The following is a 20,898-nucleotide window of genomic DNA, read 5'->3' on the forward strand; positions in this document are numbered from 1 at the left end:
GGTGTTGCACACTGTAAGCATTCAGAGCGATGTCAGTGGTCTGGCTCTTCTCCCCCTGAGCACTTCCAGCCAGGTGCTCTCCCCACCTCCCAGGGGGCTGATGACTGCAGGCACTTTCAGACCTTCCCAAGCAGCTGAGCCTTGGCCTGTCCCACTGCAGGAGCAGAGCAGACAGCATCCTCCCCGTGTTCCCAGCTGTCGGCAGCAGCTGGCATCCTGGAAGTGGCCACCTGCGTTGCAGAGGGGTCATGGGTCCAACTGGATCTTCATGACAGATTTTTGTGAAAACTCTTGCTTTTCCTCAGCAGTATGGAGTGTCACCATCCAGTACCAGCCTCCCATAGTGAAGCTCTGAGCCTGAGGGGGAATCAGAGGTGCAAGGGGCTCTCCTGCGCATCTGCCTGTGTGCCAGCCTGCAGCATTGGTACCCCTGACTGGCTGCAGGGCTGGAGGGCTCTGTGAATGTTCACAGCATGAACCTGTGTGTGGAGGGGATGCCTGAGAGAACACCTGCTATGCCTTCCATCATCACTGAAGATGGGATGTAATCTGCCTTCATACTGCTCTTGTTCCCGTGTGTGCTTTTGCAAGGCGTGGGGAGAACAGGCACGGTCACACATGTTGCCCCAGGTTTCCCTGCTCCATGGCTGGAGCAGGAGCTTGAAGTAGGGGAACCTCCCCTTTATCTTGGTGAGTGTGAATGACAGATCTTGAGGGTGAACCATGCCGGTTTGTCTAGCACAGCAGAGCAGCCTGAGCCCTTCCAGTGGCCCACATGTGTTGGAATGTGCCCTTGGGAAGGGTCTTTGGCTGCCAGTCCTGCTGCCCCCTGGGAAGCTGGAGTACCTCGGAGGTGCAGACATCTCAGCCCCTGAGACAGAGGGAACTGCTGGAGGAGGAGTGCTGGGGGTACGTGCACTGCGGTGTCAGACACAGTAACTTGTGCCGTGATTCATCTGAGTTTTCCAGGGCGTCCTTGGCTTTAGGGAAGGTTTGACGGGCCCAGCATCCTGAGAAGTCTCCCTGCAGACTGCCTGTCAGGCCGGCTGCTGATGCTGGGGGAGCTGCTGGGGCCGGGGCTCTGCAGCGCTGGGCTGCCTGCAGTCCCAAGCAGTAGATGCATGCTCGGGTTGGGCTGTGGTGGCCGTGGAAAGGGCACGGGGCCTGCATCCCTGGGGAATCCACTCACACTGGAAATATTGCCACTGTGAGCTGCATAGGTGGGTTTAATGTCCCCAGGAGATAGGGAAGGGAAAGGGGAAAAGATCAGCCGGTGGTGGGAGAGAAGAGGGTGAAGTATGGACAGCAGAAGAGAACTGCAGCAGTTGCCTTTCAGCTCCGGCCATCTGGGCCAGGGCCACCCTGCTTAAGCTTTGCATATCACGTTTTGAATCTGCTTACTGGGTACTAGATCCTGAAGCTCTGCCTAGGCTGAAAAGTCCTCATTAACATTTTGGGAATACGTTAATTCCCTTCCTTTCCTATTCCAACCTGCTGACTTTGATTGGCACTATTTTTTACAATAAATGCTTAATTAAAGGCATAATGACTGTATAATGATTGTATTAAAAGCAAGATGATTATAAAAATCAGCTTAGCAGCTGGAGGCTGCAGGGCTGGAATAGCTCAGAGCAGAAAACAGTGCAGCGGTACTGTGGAGGCTGCGCTCACAAGTTGATTATATGCAGCATCTCTGTTGCTGTTGCACTCACAGACCCCCAGCCCCCTCATTCTGAACGCTGTACAGAAACTCACTGCAGAAATACCTTCTGCCTTAAGGAATTTCAGCCTAAACCAGCAGTAAGTGGGGGAAAGGCAGATGTGCTGCTGCTGCCTACTACTGGGATGACTGCAGAGCTGTGGCATGAAGGAAGCTATAAAACGTGATGCACTTCTGCACCGGCTGCAGCCTCAGGTCTCTGCTGGTCTCTGACTCCTGCAGACAGGTAAGCCATGTTCAAGGTCACAGTCCTTATCTGCAGTATGTGCTATGGTCTGGTCCAGCACAGGGGGCGTGAAGCTCTGGGCTAAGGCCATGACTGACCTTGCGCTTTGAGCACAGTAGCACTGTCCCCAGCCAGGATGGAGATGTGCCAGGTTAGGGCCAGCTTGCTGAGAGCTTGTCAGACCTCCTTCCTAGCTTCACTGCCCCCTGCTCTGAGCATCGCCACTTCGTGCTGGGCTACCTCTGCTAGTGTGCACATGCGGCTGGTGAAGGACCAAACTGGGTTCTCCTCACCAGCTGACTCCATACTCATGCAGATCTCACCCCTGAGGAGTGGTGGGCATGAAACGTGCATCAGCCAGCCTTTGTGGTGTGTCCTTAAAGTACTGATGAACCTAACATGAAACTCAGAGCAGAAATGACCCAGGAGAGGGAGCGTGACAAACCCCTGCAGAGCCTGTGGCTTGTCTTCTGTTGGACCGTGTGCTGTGCTGCAGGGCTGTGCAGAGCCAAGGGCAGAGTGTTTTGGTTTTACGTGCTGTACAGGCTCTTGCCCTTCCCTTCCAATGGCACTCAGGTGGATTCCATCTGCTCCTGGAGACTTTTCAGGTCCCCAGGCCTTGAGCTTAATTGCTTTTACCTACCTGCATCTGAAGGTGCCAAGAAAGTTGCGATGTAGTTGGTGACAGATGGTGCAGGCAAGGGTGGTCTGAGCTTTCTCCCTGCTGTGCCAGTTTGCTCTTTGTGCCCATTCTTCAGGTCATGTTCCCGCTCATCCGTAATGATCTCATTTCCTCTGCCTCTCCACTGCTATATTTGAGCTCTGTGCCACCTTAGATCTCATTTGGACCCAGCTGTGCCTCTTTTCCTCTGTGGTAGCTGGAGCCCCAAACTTAACAAGGTACAGAAGAGGCAATTTAGAAAGTGCCCCTCACCCCAGACTATTAATGGTGCCATCCTTGGGTCAGGGTAGTCTGTGTGAAAAGCTGAAGGTTGCAAGTTCAGTAAAGCATAAATACTTAATATGGTGTTTGAGGGCAGCTTTAAAAAGAGGTTACGAGCTATTTAAGTGTGCACTGATGAGGCAATGGTAGGAACAGACGCTGAGAGAAGTACTTCTTGTTTCTTCCCTTTTTGTTGTCCTATGCGCCTCTAAAATAGGTTACATACGTCAAAACGCAGGTTACGTGTTTGTAGCAGATATTCTGGTGGTCCTAGGTGGGAAGCACCGGGTCTCTGGCTGGAAGTGTTCACACACACGTGGTACCTGTGGGAAGGAGCAGCTAGGAGGGACTGGACTCTGTGGCCCAGTTGTTGCCAGTGCTGCTGTGCTTTGCCCACCATGTAGGGGAGGCTGCAAGTCTGCAGAGCTGCTGTGCTTGGAGCATGTCCCTTTCATGGCCTCTTAGACAGGGAGGTGCAGAGCTGCCAACACAAACCTGTGCCTGGACTGTCCAATGCGAAAGGCTGTGAGGATGCAGCATGTGCAAACCTCTGCCAGACCCATTGAGGCTTGTTTGGTTTGTGTTCTTCTGAACTGGGCGCTGGAGGTTGCTTGCATGCACTGGCAGTCCTGAGCTCTGGGAACAGCATGAGTGGTGATTGCTCCTCGGGCACACAGCGTAGTCCCCAGCAAAGGCGGCACTTCTCTTTCTGTGGACAGAGCTGGTCCAAGCTTGCAGAAGAAACTCTTGCAGAAAGAACCCAGCACAACTTCACTGTCTTGAGCTTCAAGCCCAGCTGTGTGTACCACCAGGGCAGGTGGCTGCTGTAACCTTACTCAGCTGATTCTTTGGACCACTGTAAAATTTAATCCTCGCCAGGATTTCTTCAGGAACATTGAGGAAATGCACCCCACACCTCTTGTTTCATTTTTAATACAGCAGTGAAGATTTTTCCTTCCTTTTCATCCTTCTCTCTTTTAAAAATCATTTAGATGTGAAGTGCCATGAATGCAAAATAGTAGGATGCCAAAAGAGTCACCTCCGTCATCATGGCCTCTTCCTGTACAGGAAGCAGATCAAAGTGCCATGTCTTTGGAGTTAGCTTTAGTTTGGGGATCTTTTTTGTTCCTTCCTCTAGAGATGATCTGCATTTTCTGCCTGACTTGGAAGTCTATGATCTTGCATGCTGAATTGCTGCCAAAGTTGCTTGGCTTTAACAGCAGTTCCGCTGGCTTTGCTATTCTGAAGATTCTTCAAGATCATCTTTTCTTGAGGAGTCGTGCACTTGATCAGGTAGTCTTCTCTGCTTGTTCCGTTCGACACGGCAGCCTGCAGCTTGGACTCAGGCCAGCACATGTAGCTGCAGTGTTCACTTTTTTCATCCACTGATAACTATAAATCATACCAACAATTTCATGGCATGACTGGCGGCTGCAGTTTGAGCAAGCCAAGGCAAAGGCTGTACATTGTCAGGCATTTGATATACTACACTGAGATTTTCTGTGCCCAGGACTAAAAGCATCTTAAAACTTGCTCTGGTGCAATGGTAGTTTTCAACTCTTAAAATTCTTAGTGAGTCAATTCAGAGGGGGATTTTAGGTTTCTTCTGTATGGTCTGAATATTTGTAGTCTTACTTGCAATCTTAGCCCCTACTGCGATTCAGTTGTTGGAAGAGATGGGAATTCTTCAGTCTGTTTATTTGTCATCTTCATTTGAGGAGGAAATGTTACTCTGCTGCAAGAGTAAACTTGCATGGTAGACTCTGAAGCTCTCCTTTAACTAATCATTTTCACTGATGGGGCTTTGGTCGAGATCTCCACTAGCCACCAAGATTAAACTGTCTCTGGCCATAGAGAGCACCGGCAAACTCAGCCGAGGTGAATAAGGGACTAGGAGAGCCCACTGACTTTCTATCTGCGTGAAGAGCTGGCATTTTCATGGCAGGAACAAGACTCCCCTTCTGAGCTAGCGCTTTCTGTGTTGGATTCCTGTCTGGAGCAATTTCTTTTGATATTACAAAGAAAACGTGTAACCTTTGAGTGAGGTAAGTCCACTTATTTTGCTTTGAGACTTTTTTTATCCCCATGAAGTAACCTAGGTAGGGGAGATAGGTGTGGTTGAAGGATGCCAAATGGCTATGGTAGAGAGGGAGTCCCCTGAACCCTGTTTGGATGGGAATGACTGGAGGTTGTAGGAAGCTTCATGTGCACTTACATCCTGGTGTAACCTAGCAGTGGCATGGCTAACCAGGTGCAGGTGCTCCTGCATTTGAGCTGCTGAGTTGTTGGTGTAGTTAACTGCTCTGAACACCAAGTGCAGGACTCCCCGAGGGCAGGTGCTGGGGAAGAGTCTGGCCATGGAAAGCTTGTTGGGTCAAGGCAAGACCTGGGTAGAAGTTCATGCCCCAGTGGTGTGCAGCCTCTAAGGCAGGTAACGCTTCTGCAGCAGACTTGCTAGAGTCTACAGCAGAAAGAAGTGTTGAGTGCCTTTGTTAGGGAGAATTGTGCATGTATGAAGGGCTGGGAGAAGGTCCACCCTCAGGATATATGTAGAGCTTCCCACTGGGAGAGCAAAATGCTTTTCCTTGATAAATCAAAATTGCAGGGGTGTGTGCTTTTGTTCATGGGCGATGTGGGAATGGCTCATTGTCCACACATAGTTCTGTAGTGTTTTGAGGTGTATTCAGTGGGGTAGTGGATGTGACTTTTATCCGTGACCGAGTGACAGGAGGACTCGGTTTCCATGTTGGTATGCAGACTCTGGGTTCTCATCTGTTGTCAGTAAAGGAGCACGTGTTGTCTAATGAAGGTTTGTTGAAGTGTAACCAGGATGAAGAGCCTCCCCAGGGCATTTCAGTGGAAGGTTATCAGGCTGGTGGGCACACTTTTTTTTTCTGTTCATCTGGGGGCCCCATATGAATCTTTCCTGTTTTCCCTAGTTTCTTTAACTGCCAACTTGTCTCTCCCTTATTTTTTTTATTAATAAACTCAAGTGAAATCTGTCATTGTGATGAAAGGACCCTGAAACATCTGCCAGATGGATTGTACACAGTCAGTTTATTAATTTGATGGGGCATTTAAAATCAGCCTTTATAACTGTGTTTTAATTTCATAACAAATAAAGCAGCTGTGCAGAGTGAAAAGTTGGGCTATTGCGGCATATGCTGGGAGCTCACTGACTCTAGAAATGCCTTGGGTTTTACAGCTTGACCCATCGGGGATCTGTGAACTTTGTCAGATAACAGAGTCCCCAGTTCTGGGACTTAGGGAGGCCCTAGCCTCGTTGTGCTGGTGCTAGAGACTGTGCCTTCCCAAGTCTAAGGTTCCTGAGGCACAACTGGTGGGATTCTTCTAGAGAGAGGATGCTGCTAATGTTGATTCACAAACACTCCTGGGATTTGGGTATCAAGAGTGTGAGTAATTGTGCATTTGAGAATACGTAGCCTGTGTACGTGGGATGTGCTCAGGCTCAGTAGACTATGTGCATACCCTCGGGCAGCATACTAGGGTGTTGAAGTTGAGGTGGGAATTAACAGGGCTCAAAGCAAAGGATGTAAAGCCATGTGAAACTTTATGTTGCTTGGCTTACTTCCAGATTTGACTGTGTCTCGGTATAGACACAGGCAAATTAAACAGAAAGGAGGAGAAACTTTTCCTAGTGTGGGAAAACACTTAATAGTAAGAAACGTGGAGCCTGACAAGCTCTGGAATAAGTGAAGGTCACAGCACAGTACTGCTGCTCAGATGAAGGACTTGACCAAAAAATGGGTCAGTTACTGATGACTTTTCAAAGCTCAGCAACAGTAATTTACAGCTGACATTGAGCAAAACTGTGCTGTTGGCATGGTTCTGGCACCTTACCTTTTTCTGGGTCCCTAGGATGGCAGTGGCTCAGAAGCGAAAAATGTGAAGCTGAAGAGTGTGATTGAGAGGCCACGTCATCTCCATGTTAGCCTCTCAAGCAGATTTGGGTGCTTTGTATAATACCCAGGTTATGTCAGAGATTGTCTGGGACATGGAGTTGTTGCACAAGTTGAGGCAATGTTTGTTTATTTGCTAGGAAATTATTTTGGAATAAAACAGCCTAGAGACCAGTCTATGACAGAAGCACCTGTTTCCTCTTGATCTTGAATTACAAGTATATAGTGGTGGTGTTTCAATGATGGGATGTGCATCTAGTCTTGGAGTGAGGTCAGGGTACCTGTTCTTCCTCTCCCCCTCCATTTTGTAGCCTTCTGGAATTCATCTTTGCTTGTAACACATCTTCAAGGGACCAGCTCTGCTGGGGTAGGGTTGGCTATAGACTGGAACAAAATTTTAGCAATGCAGTGAAGTTAGTTAGCTGTGCTTGGCAGGGTAGCTAATCAGGAGCTGCAAGTAATCCAGAATGCCCAGGGATATAGGAAGCCCTGAATCCCTGTGCCATATGGACAGCAGTAGTGCTATTAGCATGGGAGCCCCAAATGAACATCTTTATGGATTACCGAGCACTGCAGATATGTCACTTGCAGTCATGTATCAGGTTTGAGAGGAACACAAACGCTGCATTTGCCTTTCTCCCTCATTGTTAAGGGCATCTTTCGTGGTCAGGGTGGCTTCAGAACAGCCTTTTTGTTGGAGTGGTCAGGGAAGGTCTCTGAAACCTGGGTCTGATACCCCTCTCTGGGCGTCAGTGCACATCTTTGTGCTGCCTGTTGCAGAGGCGTGGTGTGATGCCTCTGGGTTTCTGAGGTGTGCCTTATCTCACAAGGTTTGGAAGTCTCTGGATTCAGATTCTGTGTCTGTCCCCCAGGTGGCTTCCTGATAGTCATTTAATAGATAAAACAAGCAGAATGGATTTTTCCCTTGTTTGTAGCTCAAGACATAAGATGTGAATTCTGATGTTTTTCTGCACCTTGGGGCAGAAACTAAATTAACCTGTTATCTAGGAATTTGGCCATGACAGCTCCCAAGGATGCTGAAAACCCACAGATGTGGCGGTGGGTGAGATCCAGGTGCAGTGTCAGACCAAGGCTGACAGGGAGCTGCAGGGGGCCAGAATCCAAGGGAACAAACACACTGGGGTCCTGTGTGTCACAGTCCCTGGGGCAGTGAAGGAGAGGGCAGGTCTGAAGGGTGCCAGAGTGGCCTAGAGAGAGCTGTGGTATGCAGGGTGGTGTTGGAATGTCAGGGAAGGTCAAAGGGGGATGAGGACTGCCCTCAAACGTTGCCTCTGCCACTTAGCAGAGGAGTGCTGGAAAGAGCAAGGCCCCTCTCGGCGCTCCTGGGGAGTTGAGGTTTGGTGGCATCGTTAGAGGAAGAGGGAAACCTTGGCAGGGAGTTCAGCTGGAGGGACCTCAGCAGAGTTCAGCGTGGGAGTCCGCAGGGAAGATGAGCAGAGCTGTGAGTAAGGATTGATAAGAGGAAGCCTGTGAAAAATGAAATGAAGGGTGTTACACACTGGGAAGCAGGGCCTGCAGAGTTTTCCTTGTTGCCCTCCAAGTTGTTCTCTATCTTCATGCGTTAGCTTGTCCCCAGCACAGCAGAATCTGAACTGGCAGTCATGTTTGCGTACTGCAGTACCTGTGCTGGTATAGCTGGGGTCCTTTCAGCTTCTCCCCTTGTCAGGGGCTCCACAGCACCGTAAGTGAAGACAGCAGTTACATGTGCTTGGCTGTGAAATCGCTTCTCTGTTCGATTTTCATGGCCTGGAAGAGATGATGGGTGCAGTATGTTACGAAGTTCTGTATCTGTGTCATTAGCTCCAGGGTGACAAAAGGAAACAGTGGAGATTGGGACCTCTTGGCGCAAGAGCTGGCTGGTACATGGAGTTGGTTGGCAATTCTGTTACACGCCTACCTTGAGTCCTCATCTGGGAGCAGGGGTAACACATTGATGGATGTGTTGAAGAAAACTACTGCAGCACCACTGTTGTAAGTGTAGAGAGACCCTCAGGGTGGGCTTGGGTCTCCAACACTGCCTGCCAGGAGGAGACCTTCACACACGGCTCATGGGTGACCCCACAGCTGGCCCCTGAGAGTAACCTTTGTAGGGCGTATTCCCTGAGGCACAAGTGGACCCTAGTCTTCAAGCTCTCATCTCTTGTTGTAATAATGGGCTTTAGGCAAGAATAACAACCAAAACATTTCTTAAAAGATACCACTGAGTGCAAAGGTCAAAAGGGGTCTGTAGGCAGGCCAGGGTCAAGCCAAGTCCGTGCAGATGCAGGTGACTTGGTCCTGCAGCTTCTCAAGCAAGAGCTGCAGAGTGCTCTGCAGGCTGTGCTGCACTCCAGGCATGGTGCCATCCTTGGGACTTGCCCTGGAGAAGCTAGAAGGAGGAATATGGCAGTGAATCCCTTCTATGCAAAACCCTCTGATGCTGAAGAGAGATCCTGTGTTCCTCAGAGCAAGATGGGCACCATACCTCATGAGCAGACGCTATGGGAAATGGGCCAGTGGCTGCCATGTCCTCAGCAGATGCCGGGGTGATCCCTGCACTAACAGAGCAGGAGAGGGAAATTGTCTTGTGAGACAAAACTGAGGAGGAAGATTCTGCTTGAGCAGTGAATGAGACGAGGGTTGGCCTGAGCCCAGCCTCATGAATAAATGAGCAGCTTGGGTGCTAGGAGTGACATTTCTAATAGGGAGGAAACAATTAACAACTCAAAGTGGGGCAAATCTGTATCTGAGAGACTTTGTGAGAAGGCAGCTTCTGGGATTACTCTGGAAAGGAGCAATCTCATATCAGTGTGTAAGGGACTCAGGAAAGGGAAGACCCATAGCCGCTATGGGTTGGTGGGTTTTGGGGTTTTTTGTGTGTGTGTTTGTTTTGTTTTTTGTCTTGGAACTTGTGAAGTAAAAGAAAATGAGAGCTTCAAAAGGAACAAAGGTGATGGGAACAAACTAAAGAGTTTTGTCGTCCCAGCCACCTGTGGTGTCGCTAATCGATGTGAGAGGCATATCTTGGTAGCATCAAGAGTCCTGTCAGGCTGGAGACCTGCTTTGTGCTGTGCAACAGAGAAAAGGCAGGACCAGGTCCTGGAACTGCAGGTTGTAGAGTCAACAGTAGAATAGCTGGCAATGCAGATATGGGGTGCAAAGAGGTGGTCTTAAAGAGCTGATGCTTCTGAGCTGGTTCTATATGTAGGCTTTAAAGGGTTAAATAGGATTGAAATAAATGGAATGAACACAGGGGGAAAAAAGCATAGTCTTTGGTCAGGACAGCTGCCTGGTCATTTGCAGCTGGCTGGGGTCCATAAGCATCATTTCGGGAGGGAATTTTCCACAAGATCTGAAGGATGCTACAGTGGATTCTCCAAGGGAGAAGTTTGCAGGTACAGTGGAGTCTGTAGGAGGCAGCATAAAATGGTCTGGAAGATGTGTTTGGAAATGAGTAAAAGCTGCAAATGGCATGGGCAAAAGTAGGGTCAGGTCCGTGGTAGAACAGTGATGGAAGATGGATTTGTGCCTCAAAGGGGAAGGTAGGAATGCAGACACATTTGGTATGAGAGTGGAGGAGTTGGCAAGAGATCCTTCAGGAGTGGTTGAGATAAAACCAAGATGATTTCAGCAGCTGCTGTGGGCTTGTCCTCCAGGGTCCTGCAGCTGCAGGCTGAAGGATCCTTGCAGGCAAACCCAAGTCGAGAACGTGGCAGTCACTTGGGCTTCTTTGTTCAGGCCATGGAGCAAACAGCACTATAGCATGATCCTGGGGAAGCTGCAGTGGGACTTGACCAGCCAGGGTCTGGGATCCAGACTTCATTAGCTAGGACTTCCTTCATTAAAGAATTTTTTCCCCAGTATGTCTTGTTTGTTAATTTCTTCAAAGCATATTTAAGCATTTCATGTGCGCATCCCAACATGACTCAGTATATGCCTCATTACCATGTTTATAGCTATTGAAATTACCAGTGACCTTCAGAGCTGATGGCTGTGTGTATGAGTCGCCCAGCTTGCATCAATGATTTGTAGGTCTCAGTAGACCATTTATTTCTCTTCTCCTGTCAGTGCCGGCTTTTTCTTGACTGCTGTGGTATTGCCCACTCGCTTTAAAGGCCCCCATGGGAGAGGAGGGCTGTCACAGGTGAGGTGGGCTCCCAGGGGATTCTGAGCCTGGAACCAAAGGATAAAGGCCTGACTTTGCAGAAGAAAATGAAACAGGCTTTTGGAGTGACTTGCTGGGAGAGGCTGCTGGGAGATGGCATCCATGGGTCAAGTCAGGCCCTGCTGAAGTCCAGCTGAATCCAAGCTGCTGCTTGAGTACTGTCCTTCTGGTGTGCCAGGCATGCATTGTTGTAACTTCAGAGTTCCTTGGCACCCATCTGCTCCTCTCCCTGCCAGCCCAAAGTTCATGCTCTCTGTACCTCATTTCTGAAGAAGTTGCATGTGTATACGTCAAGAAAAGTTTGAATGAGTACCTCTGAAGCTGAGGTACTTACCTTCTTCACCTCAGCTTTCACTGGTAAGACCGGGCTTCAGCAATTCCAGGTCCCTGAGACCTGGGGGATAGTCCATGGCAAGGTAGGCATACCCTCAGTGGAGGAGAATTAGGTTAGGGAACATTCAAACAAACTGGACATATAAGAGTCCACAGGCCTGATGAGGTGCAGCTGTGAGTGCTGAGGGAGCTGGCTGGTGGCATTGCCAGGCCACATCTCCATCATCTTTGAAAGGTCATGGTAGTCAGGAGAGGCTCCTGATGACTGGAAGACAGCAAATGTCACTCCTGCTTTCAAGAAAAGCAAGGCAGAGTGTGTGGGAAACTCCAGACTGGTCAGTCTCACCTTGATCCCTGGGAAGGTGATGGAGCAACTAACCCTGGAAACCATTTCCAAACACATGAAGGACAAGATGGTAACTGGGAGTAGCCAGCCTGGATTTGTGAAGGGGAAATTCTGCTTAACCAAGCTGACAGCCTTCTGCAGCGAAGTGGCTAGCTTGCTGGATGAGGGGAGAGCAGCGGATATTGTTTGACTTTAGCGAGGTTTTAATGTTGTCTCATGTAATGTTCTCAGAGACAAACTGGCAAAATAGGGACAACTCCAAATTTTTCCTTTCATTAGAATAAGACTGAGTTTGCAGTTACCTTAAAATCTGTGTTCAGCTCAATGCCAGACAGGGTGAGACTTCAGTCCTTCCAGTCCTCAAGCAGTAGCAAATCTTAAAAAGGAGCGCTGTGTGCCTGAAGAGCCCAGCATTACAATGCCAGAACAGAAGGCTCTGGAGAGCTGGATGAGCTCTCCTCCATGAGGGGCTGGTTTGGAAGTGGAAATTTGAAGTACTAGAAAATGGAAATGTTCCACTGGGAAGTTTTATCAGACCTTTTAAAGCATAGATGAGAGCAGTGGGAAATAAGGTACAGGATTTGGGTCTGTTCCAAATTGTGACATAGTCATAACCTTTGGAGAGCAGGAGCATTTGCATCTTAAGAAAAGATCTAGAGAAGACACTGAAACGAGTCTCCTGTTTGGCTTGAAAGTCAGGCTGGCTTGCTTGCTTTTCCCTTGCTTCCTATAGGACTAATGCCTAAATACAGGTAATCATGGAGTTGTTCTTTGGGGAGCTTGCTCTGGCTGGCATGGAGCAGTGTTAATTTATTGCTGACTCTAGTGTTTGGATTTAGCTATGAATGACATGCGGGCACTATGGTGATGGGTGTGGGGATAAACCTGGTAGTGCTGTCTCTGAAGTGTCAGGGGGGAGCTGAATCGGAAAGGCAGCAGCACATGGCAGATAGTAGATGTGTCTGTGCCTTTTGCCAGTCGGGATATGAAATACCATAGTAATTCAGGTGTTTATTTGTTGATTAATTAAAAAAAATATATAAAAATTGTCCACTCGGTCACCAGCAACAGAAATCCCAGCCTGGCAGTAGGACTGTGATCCATGTTGAGGGCAAGGTGTGCTGCTCTGTGCGTAGTCACACACTCCTTGTTCCTGAGCTGAAAGCCCTATGGATCTGCCAACTGGGATTTAACCCTTATGTTCTATTCCCACCACTGGCATTTGTCTACCTTACCTGAGAAGGGCAGCTTTCCCTTCTAGCCCTGCATATAGCTCAGGATGGGTGCTGAACACCTAGCAGGAGCAAGTTCCCCAGACATGTTGGCCTTGATGGCTGTACCAAGAGCACAAGGACTCCTGCGTGGTCAGGGCTGCTGATATTTTGCATTGAGACAGCAAAAAAGAAAACATTTTCATTAGAAGTCTTTGACTTGGAAGGCACCGCTGCTCTAATGAAGAGAGCTAATCCCATAGTGATTTGTGTAGAGGTGACCAGCTGGGGCAGAAAGCAGTGCAGCTAACAGACGTGAAGCCTGAATGCTGAAGGAGGTGCAGGGTGGGACATTGGGGGTGGCGGAGGACAGCAGGATGAGACACAGATGACAGACAGCAGTCTAGTCGTTCAAACACAGTGCTCCTGCCTCCTTGTGCTACGGTGAAGCAGACATGTCCAGGAGAGAGGAGTCAAGCATGCTGGCCTCCACAGCCCTTTCTGGCCAGGTGCCTTGCCGTGTTCCAGCTGTAGGTGAGATTGTCTTCGTGGGGAGGTAACCTGAGAGGATGGCTATTGGGGAGTGGGGGCTCACCCTTTCAAATCGGGCATTTTTGTGCGTTCTGCAGAGTGCCCAGACTGTTCCAAGCTGTAGGTAAAGAAGTGATGAGTGATAGGATGCTGGGGATTGTGCAGAATCCTTGTGCTGTGGTGAAGACAAGCAGTAACTGACGTTTGTGTGGCTCTGACACCGTGCACAGCCATAGGATGCTTGCAGGGCCTTGTGGTACAGATTTTATTGTTATTAAAGAGTTTATTTCGAGAGCTGTTCCTACGGAGGATCAAAGATCTCATTGTTGGGGATTGTGTCATACCAGTGCTTTCATTTTCTTGGTGGTTTCTTTCACCTAGAGCTGAATAACCGCTGATCAGCTCCGTTCCTTCTGGCTGGTTGCATTGCAGCCTTAGGAGAATGAGACAGTTAGGTTTTCCCACACTTGCTGGTTGCCTCATCACTGTCATCCCATTGCCAAAGGGCCTTTTCAGTAACCAGCCACAGGAGGTTCCTCACCTTTTTACGGGGACCTGCATGATGGCCGAAGAGAGCATCCAGCAGCCTCCAAGGTCACTGCCTTTGTGCAGGGCCAGGTCATGAGACTTGTCTGCAAACCTGCGGTCTCTGCCTCTGGGAGAAGCAGATCTCTCTTTAACTGTCAAATTCACTTCACTACGTTTCAGACCATAGGCAAGCTTAAAATGAAGTTTCTGCTATAAAAGCCATAAGGTTAAGTTATGATGACAAAGTTGGAGAAACAGCCATAGGAAGAAAGCATAAGATAAGATGATGCAAGTGTAAAATACCCCAAACATCAGCCTTTTTCTTCACTAGGGATTTGTTGAGGAGCTGTACGAATCCAGTTTACTGTCCCCTCTCTGTACTGAGGGCTTTTATAACAACTCCTGAAGTTTCAAAGCAAGTCCCGAGAAACCCTGTGTCTCTGTGCTAATCAAGGGGACCTCTTGATGTGATGGGCTTGCTTTCAAGAGCTCGTTATCCAGATAATGGTGACAGAATAGGATGCTGACTCCTTCTGGTTGTTGGGATGGTTTTTTTTTTTGTCTGGATGTCAAATGAATTGCTGTTATGAATGCTACACCATAATGTTTTCCAAAGGATGTATCAAAAGCTTATTGCCTTCTGGTGATGTGCAGCAGTTTGTCTTGATCTATAGCATTTTATAGACTATATCTAACACGTTACTTCACAATCTGTTCCACAGACCACTGTGTTATCAAGTGTTAGGAAAGTGTTGTGAGCGACAGTAACCTGAAAACGTGCTTCTCTGCTTTCTTGGATCAGGATGGTGCAGTTAATTGGCCTTGTAAGTGCTTGAATTCAAGTGAAGTGAACATCAGCCATTTTCTGGATAAAACAGGGGTAATATTTGGGCACTCTGGATATAATCTATAAATGGAGAATATCCAGAAAGACCGGTAATGATTCTTTCCTCCCTTTCTTCTCTCTTGTATTATGCGCACATTTGTTCTCTTGGTGCTGTGGGAACGACGAATATTTTCTCTGTTGTCATAGGAAATGTAGTGGTCACACCTGCTGCATTTTTAAATGCCCTGAAACAGTCCAGATTTTTCTTGCAGAGCCTGCTGGTATAAGGTGCGGGCGATCCAGTTGCAGGGAACTAGGTGATGAGAGCTGACATCAAACATGCATTTGCTGGTGATGGTTTTCATAGCAGAAACCTCAGACTGTTGTGTAATCTTGAACTGTGCTGGCTGGTCTGCTTTGGACCCCAGTTCATTCTTCAGGTGTAGTAAGAAGTGCTGGTTTTTTCTGTAGCTCTTCAGTAGTTTGTATCCCACTACCTGAAAGCCATCCTTTTCAGCCAGCAGTTGGTAAGGGGTTCAAGCTGATAGTTCCCTGGTTTAATGAGACAGCTCCTGATGTGATTCTCTGTTAAAATCTCCTTGACTCTGAATTCATTTAATCTTCAGAGCACATTTCAAGACTTCCTTTTTGTTTCTGTAAGCTCTGAGCAAGTAAAAACAAGGCTTAATGGGTTGGGAGAATTTTGCTGTGACAGTGAAGTACCTTCCTGTTTGCTGTGTCATTTAGAGTGAAACAGCTCTTGGTTTTTTGAACGTGGGCCAGTCAGGGCACCCCGGTTCTCAGTGACTTGTGCCGTCACCTTGGCCAGTTTATTTCCCTCTCTGCATCTCATTTTCCTTATGAGGCTGTGATTTCTCTGTTGCTCTGAGAATGTCAGAAGTCACTGTAGGTAGCATGTCTGGGTCCCCCATTAACAATCCTGCTTACAAAGACAGATGCTACCAATTTGCTGTTTCATTTTTGCAGCACATGGCTGCCTGAAGGCCGTTTCCACACTCTCTCTCTTCTGGACATGGGTGAAGGAAGCTCTTTGAAGGCTTCTTGAGGTGCTTTCTTCCTCCAGACCACACCTGACCACAGACAGATTATCTGTGCTTTGCCCTTTCATGTTTCCACTGTGTTAACACTGTATGATGGCCATTCTGGCCTCCCCTTCTTCTGGGAGCCCTGCTGATTCTCACATACCTGTTTGTTTCTTTCCACAGTGCTGAGTATTGGCGAAGGTGGCTTTTGGGAAGGAACTGTGAAAGGAAGGACTGGCTGGTTCCCGGCAGAATGTGTCGAGGAGGTGCAGATGCGACAGTATGATCCACGGCAAGGTAAGCTGTTTTTTTCGATCTGAGCGTCTCTCAGCAGATAGACCAGACAGACCTGGAAATTCAGAAGTATTTGATTTCTAGCAGTCTCCAAGTTTGCCCATTCTTTGCAACGTGCAATGGATGCATCTGAAAAATTGTATCTCAAGGTTCTTAGGTTATGATTGCAAATGTTACCGAGTGCATTTTAGCATCCAGTGGTAGACATGCTGGTCCACGGTGTGTGGTACTGTCGTGAGGAGAACGCTCATCAGTCCCTTCTGTGGAGACTGCTGCAGTGGCAGGGTCTTCTGCAGGTAGCAGTGAGTGATGGAGCTAGAGAGTGTGACTGTTGATCTGAACTTCCAACCCCACATTACATTTTAGGAGGCTTCAAAAGAAAACAGTAATTCGCATGTGTTTGTTCTAGCCTGATAGAAAACATTAAAAATGGCTGTAACTCAGCCCTGGCACTCCTCACCCGCCATCTCCAGTGCCAGCCACCACCTAACACAAGTTTGCTGTTCCTGGAGGACAGCAGTGTCAGGAGGAGCTGTGGATTGCATGTGCCAAACAGCAGGTCACCATGACTAAGTGGGTCTCCTGCTGTTGCGGAGTGTATCACCACAACTTAACCCTTGTCACTGACAGCTGCCGAGGCAGCAGTCCTCTCCCAGCCTGAGGACTGGGTGGGAAACACTTTTGGCAAGCCTGAGCTTGTCCCAGTGTAAAGCAACTGAAGAGAACATCTGGATTATGGGGTTTTTTTAAATGTATTACTTGGGAGAGGAGAGGAGCAGCCCCGACTTGACAGATTTGGTGAAGCTCACTTTGCATATTAAATGAGCTTTAAAATTCAGACAGCTGGATTCTGGTAAGTGAGAGTTAGACCTTGATTACGAAGTTGGAAACTAAGTGGTAGAAGAGAAAAGAAAATCAATAAAGTACAGTTCTCTGTTTGCCCAACGACTAGTTTTAATTAAATTCTGGAAGCCTGAACCCACTTACAAAACTCTTTTCTTTGCCCTAATCCCAGTCCTTCCTGAGAGTTTTAAATGTATGTGTTTGCACCCTCGTGCATCTCCTTAACAGGATGCTTGCATTCCGTAAGTGAGCCACTAACTCTGTGTGTGCTGTGATGAGTATGTGGCAGGTCACTTGCACATCAGTCCCAGTGGATAAAGTACTTGGTGCCTTTGGGACCTGGTGGTGTGGCCGTGGAGGGTGTAGTGGGAGTGGAACTCCACTGGTTGTATTACAAACCTGGATGCTGCAGGGTCTGATCAGCAAAGCTTTTTTCTCCCTCCACCTCTGATTTAGTTCAGCTGTTAGCTCTCCAGCCTGAAGTTCCAGGCTGTGTTCCCAATACTCATTTGTATTCTTCCTTCAAATTATCTTTGTGTGTTCTTCATCTTTCTGCGCTGGCCTTTGCACACCCTGGCCAGGGAAGGCTCCTGCCTGAGCAAGGTGGTGTGAACTCCGCTGTACTCTGGACCCATGGGAGATGCCTGTTGATAGTGAAGACTTGAATGGGATATTCCTCCTTTTTCAAGAATGATTAGGGCTGATGAGTTGGGACTTCCAGTGAGAAGGTCCCACCTTCCTCCCTCTCATGCTGCTTTGGAGCTGTACTCTGGAGCCTTTTCAGTGTGCAGGGGCTGTTTGCCCTGCCCTTTTGTGATGCTAAGTAAAAAAAGAGACTAGACTAATTGACATGGTTTATAAACTCTTCCTGTATCTAGGAGTTCGTGTTTGGTGGGTGCTTTCTTGGAGAATGTTAGGTGTTTGGGTTAAATTGAAGTTGTGTAGCAAAATGTGAAAAACAGTGGTGTTCAGACAAAAAAGCTGGAGCAGAGGCACAAGCATTTTCCTCTAGCTGTCCATACTGTTGTTGGCCTGTCCCCCAGCATGGTTTTGGCTTTTGCCGACTTTTACTTTTCCAGACAAAGCTTGGGTACAGTTTTCAGGTACAGGTTTTGTGCAGAAGGTAGTTTGGATAAGGCCATGATGTTTGAGTACAGAGGAAAGTTGAGCTGTATGGACACGATATTGCTATGACACTTCTCATCAGGATCAAAGAAATGGAAAGTGTCTATCTTCCAACTTTGGGTACAGCCTAACAGCTGACTGGGCTGTGCACTGGTGCAAAGGTTTTGGCCTGTCTATACTTTGCTGGGGAACAAAGCCACATTAGCCTTGCAGACATCTCCAGCTGTGTTTATTGATTGAGGAAAGTGCCAGGGTTGAGTGGCAGATACCTGACTGGACTCTTGTTGGAGTATATTGAAGATGACTGTGACAAGGATGAGAGCATCTTGGAAAGTCATTGTGATCTTCATTGAGATTCAGAGAGTGCAACTTTCAGGGTTGACATTTTAGAGACGGTATTAGGATGTTCCTTTAACCTGTGTGTATTTTCATGCTTTGATGGAAAAGGCCATGAGCTGCATATTGATCTACATAAATGAGCCAAGTTCTTCTCCAAGGGTGCCCCTGGGTCAGCAGTTCCCTCCCAGGTCCCAGTTTGTAGACGCTGCAGTGCTTGTTGACTCTGAAGGAAGATGTCCTGTTGCCCACCTCTGTTACAGGCCCCAAGGCAACAACTTAAGTTTCTCACTTACCAGTGACAGTCTCCTTAGATATCTCCTGTATGTGGAGCAGAAATCCTCTGGGGCCTAAACAGAGTTCCTTTGGTCAATAACTCAAGTGTTCTGTATGTTCTTCTGGCCCTACTGAGTTGGAGATCTCCGCTTTCACCCGTCTTCCCATAGAGATGGTCCTTCTTCTATCATCCTGAGGTCCTGAGAGGAGATCGAGGTTCTAGTTATCAGGCCCATCATTTCATTACATACTTTTGTTCCTGTCTGCACCTCCTCTAATACCATACTCTATATTGTACTTAAAGTGGTGTGACATTTCTATTGGATTTAGGGAGTTAATCTTTTATTTTTGTGCCTTCCATGTGGTTGCAACCGGCCCTGTCTTTCTGCCAGTACAGGATCAATTCTCATCAGGTGGTCCTCCCAGCTGTTAGTAGTCTGAGACCTGTGGGTATAAGAACCTGCATGCAAACACTGGCTAGTCACATCTCCCTGTCTCTGGATCTGTGATGAGGCTGTGATGTGTAGTGGGCAGTGGGAGTGCCTCCCCTTGGATCTCCAGCTGCAGCCGTTATTCTGCACAGGAATGAATGGCTTTGTCTCCCTGAGCAGAGGCACTGGTGGATCTTCAGACCGGAGGGACTGCGCTCCCACTCCCCCTTGTCAAGCAGCCACTTGGAGTTTCATTCACACTTGTGGAGGTGCTGCAAAGTGTCACCAGGGGATGTGACAGGTACTACGGGTGGGCAGCACTTGCACCAGTACCCGAGAGACTGCAGATTTGTCTCCAGGTGATGTAGGAAGATGGTTTTTCACAAGTGTGAATGCATGTAGGCTTCTGACTAAAATGAAACAGGTTTCAGTGACTGTTTTTCGGCATGTCCAGCCCATATGTGTCTACCTCCCATTCTCTTTCATCTGCTCCTCAGCATGTCCCCAAGGACCACAGGTTCAGGGGTCAGAAAGCACCAGGTCACTGAGCATGAGCTGCCTGATGTGCATCATCAATGAGGGAAGGAGGCATATGCGCCTGTAGCTTTTGCTAGAGCTAAAGCCCTTTGGCTGCAGTGGTGGCAGCTCCTAGGGCTGGTGAGCCACCTGCTACTCGGCTACTGAAAGCATTCAGAGGAGGAGCGCTTGGTGTAGGGACTCTACCCAAACATCTGGTCCCTCTGGAATCAAAGTGGCTTTAAACAAAGAAATGAAGGGGGTTGATCTGGATGGGCTGCTATCTGCATTGCTAGTTTTGGTACAAGAGGAGGAAGATCAGATAGATGTTGACATATCTTTGCCCTTTGCCTTGAGGAACACGAGAGGTGAGGCAGGTGGACAGGTGAAAGTCACAGCAAAGCAGGCAGACTGCTCTGAGAAGAGGCTGTCTTCTCTGCAGATGGAGTTGATGGTGGCCAGTGAGATAAGGCTGAGGTGTTTAGAATACAAATGCTAGCTTATGAGTGCAGAGGGGAAGAAGCTGAACCAAGTGATTTGGTCAGTCCAACAGCTGTTACGGGAAAGAAGAGGCCAGAGCAGCACATCTGTGCTTTCAGGAAAGGTAGAAGTAATGGTAAAGCTGAGGGTAGGACATTTGTGTGATGCATGGATTGTGCAGAAACAGAGATCGAATAAAACCATATAGATTGCTTTGGAAAAGGATGGTGTAAGATATCCTGGTAATAAGGATAGAGTCTAGATTTTTATATTTGCTAAAGAAGAAAAATGTCATGAAGTAAATGGAACTGACTATCTTCAGTGAGTTAAGAGAAGTGGAATTCTGAATGAATATTTTAAGTCAAAGCAACAAAAACCTGCCCTGACATGTATTCCTGGCAAACAAGAAGTTTTGCAGGTAGGGAATCCAAATGTGATTGTCCCTAGGCCTCTAGGAATAAGCAAAGCTCTGAAAGAGCAAAGGCTAGGATTCACCTGGAAAAACAAACAAACAAACAAAAAAAAAACCAACCGAAAAAACACAACAAAAAACCCTGTGTCAGGGGAATCTGAAATCATAAATGTAAGATGCAACTTGCCAAAAACTCAGCTGAGCTAGACTTTGAGAATGTTAAGAGGAGTAGTAATAGATTCTTCAGCTGTACAAATAGAAGAGTAAGGAAAGAGGATGTAGAGCTATTAAGCAATGAGAATGAGATAAGATCAAAGCTAATGAGATAAAGGTCCACATCTACCAGAACAGTTCCCTGTAAAAACGGGCACAAAGTTGGATGGATAGGCTATA

The 20,898-nt window shown here is 47.8% G+C and overlaps 1 protein-coding gene across 1 annotated transcript in view; it reads left to right on the forward strand.

Annotated features, from left to right (window-relative positions):
• Positions 1–20,898, forward strand: part of SHANK3 (SH3 and multiple ankyrin repeat domains 3) — a 370,723-nt gene that overhangs the window by 208,678 nt on the left and 141,147 nt on the right. Inside the window, exon 15 of the mRNA XM_037388277.1 lies at positions 15,976–16,089. Coding sequence (XP_037244174.1) covers positions 15,976–16,089 — 114 coding nt within the window. The remainder of the gene's footprint in view (positions 1–15,975; positions 16,090–20,898) is intronic.

The sequence above is a fragment of the Falco rusticolus genome, chromosome 5, assembly GCF_015220075.1.
Source record: "Falco rusticolus isolate bFalRus1 chromosome 5, bFalRus1.pri, whole genome shotgun sequence".
NCBI lineage: Eukaryota > Metazoa > Chordata > Aves > Falconiformes > Falconidae > Falco > Falco rusticolus.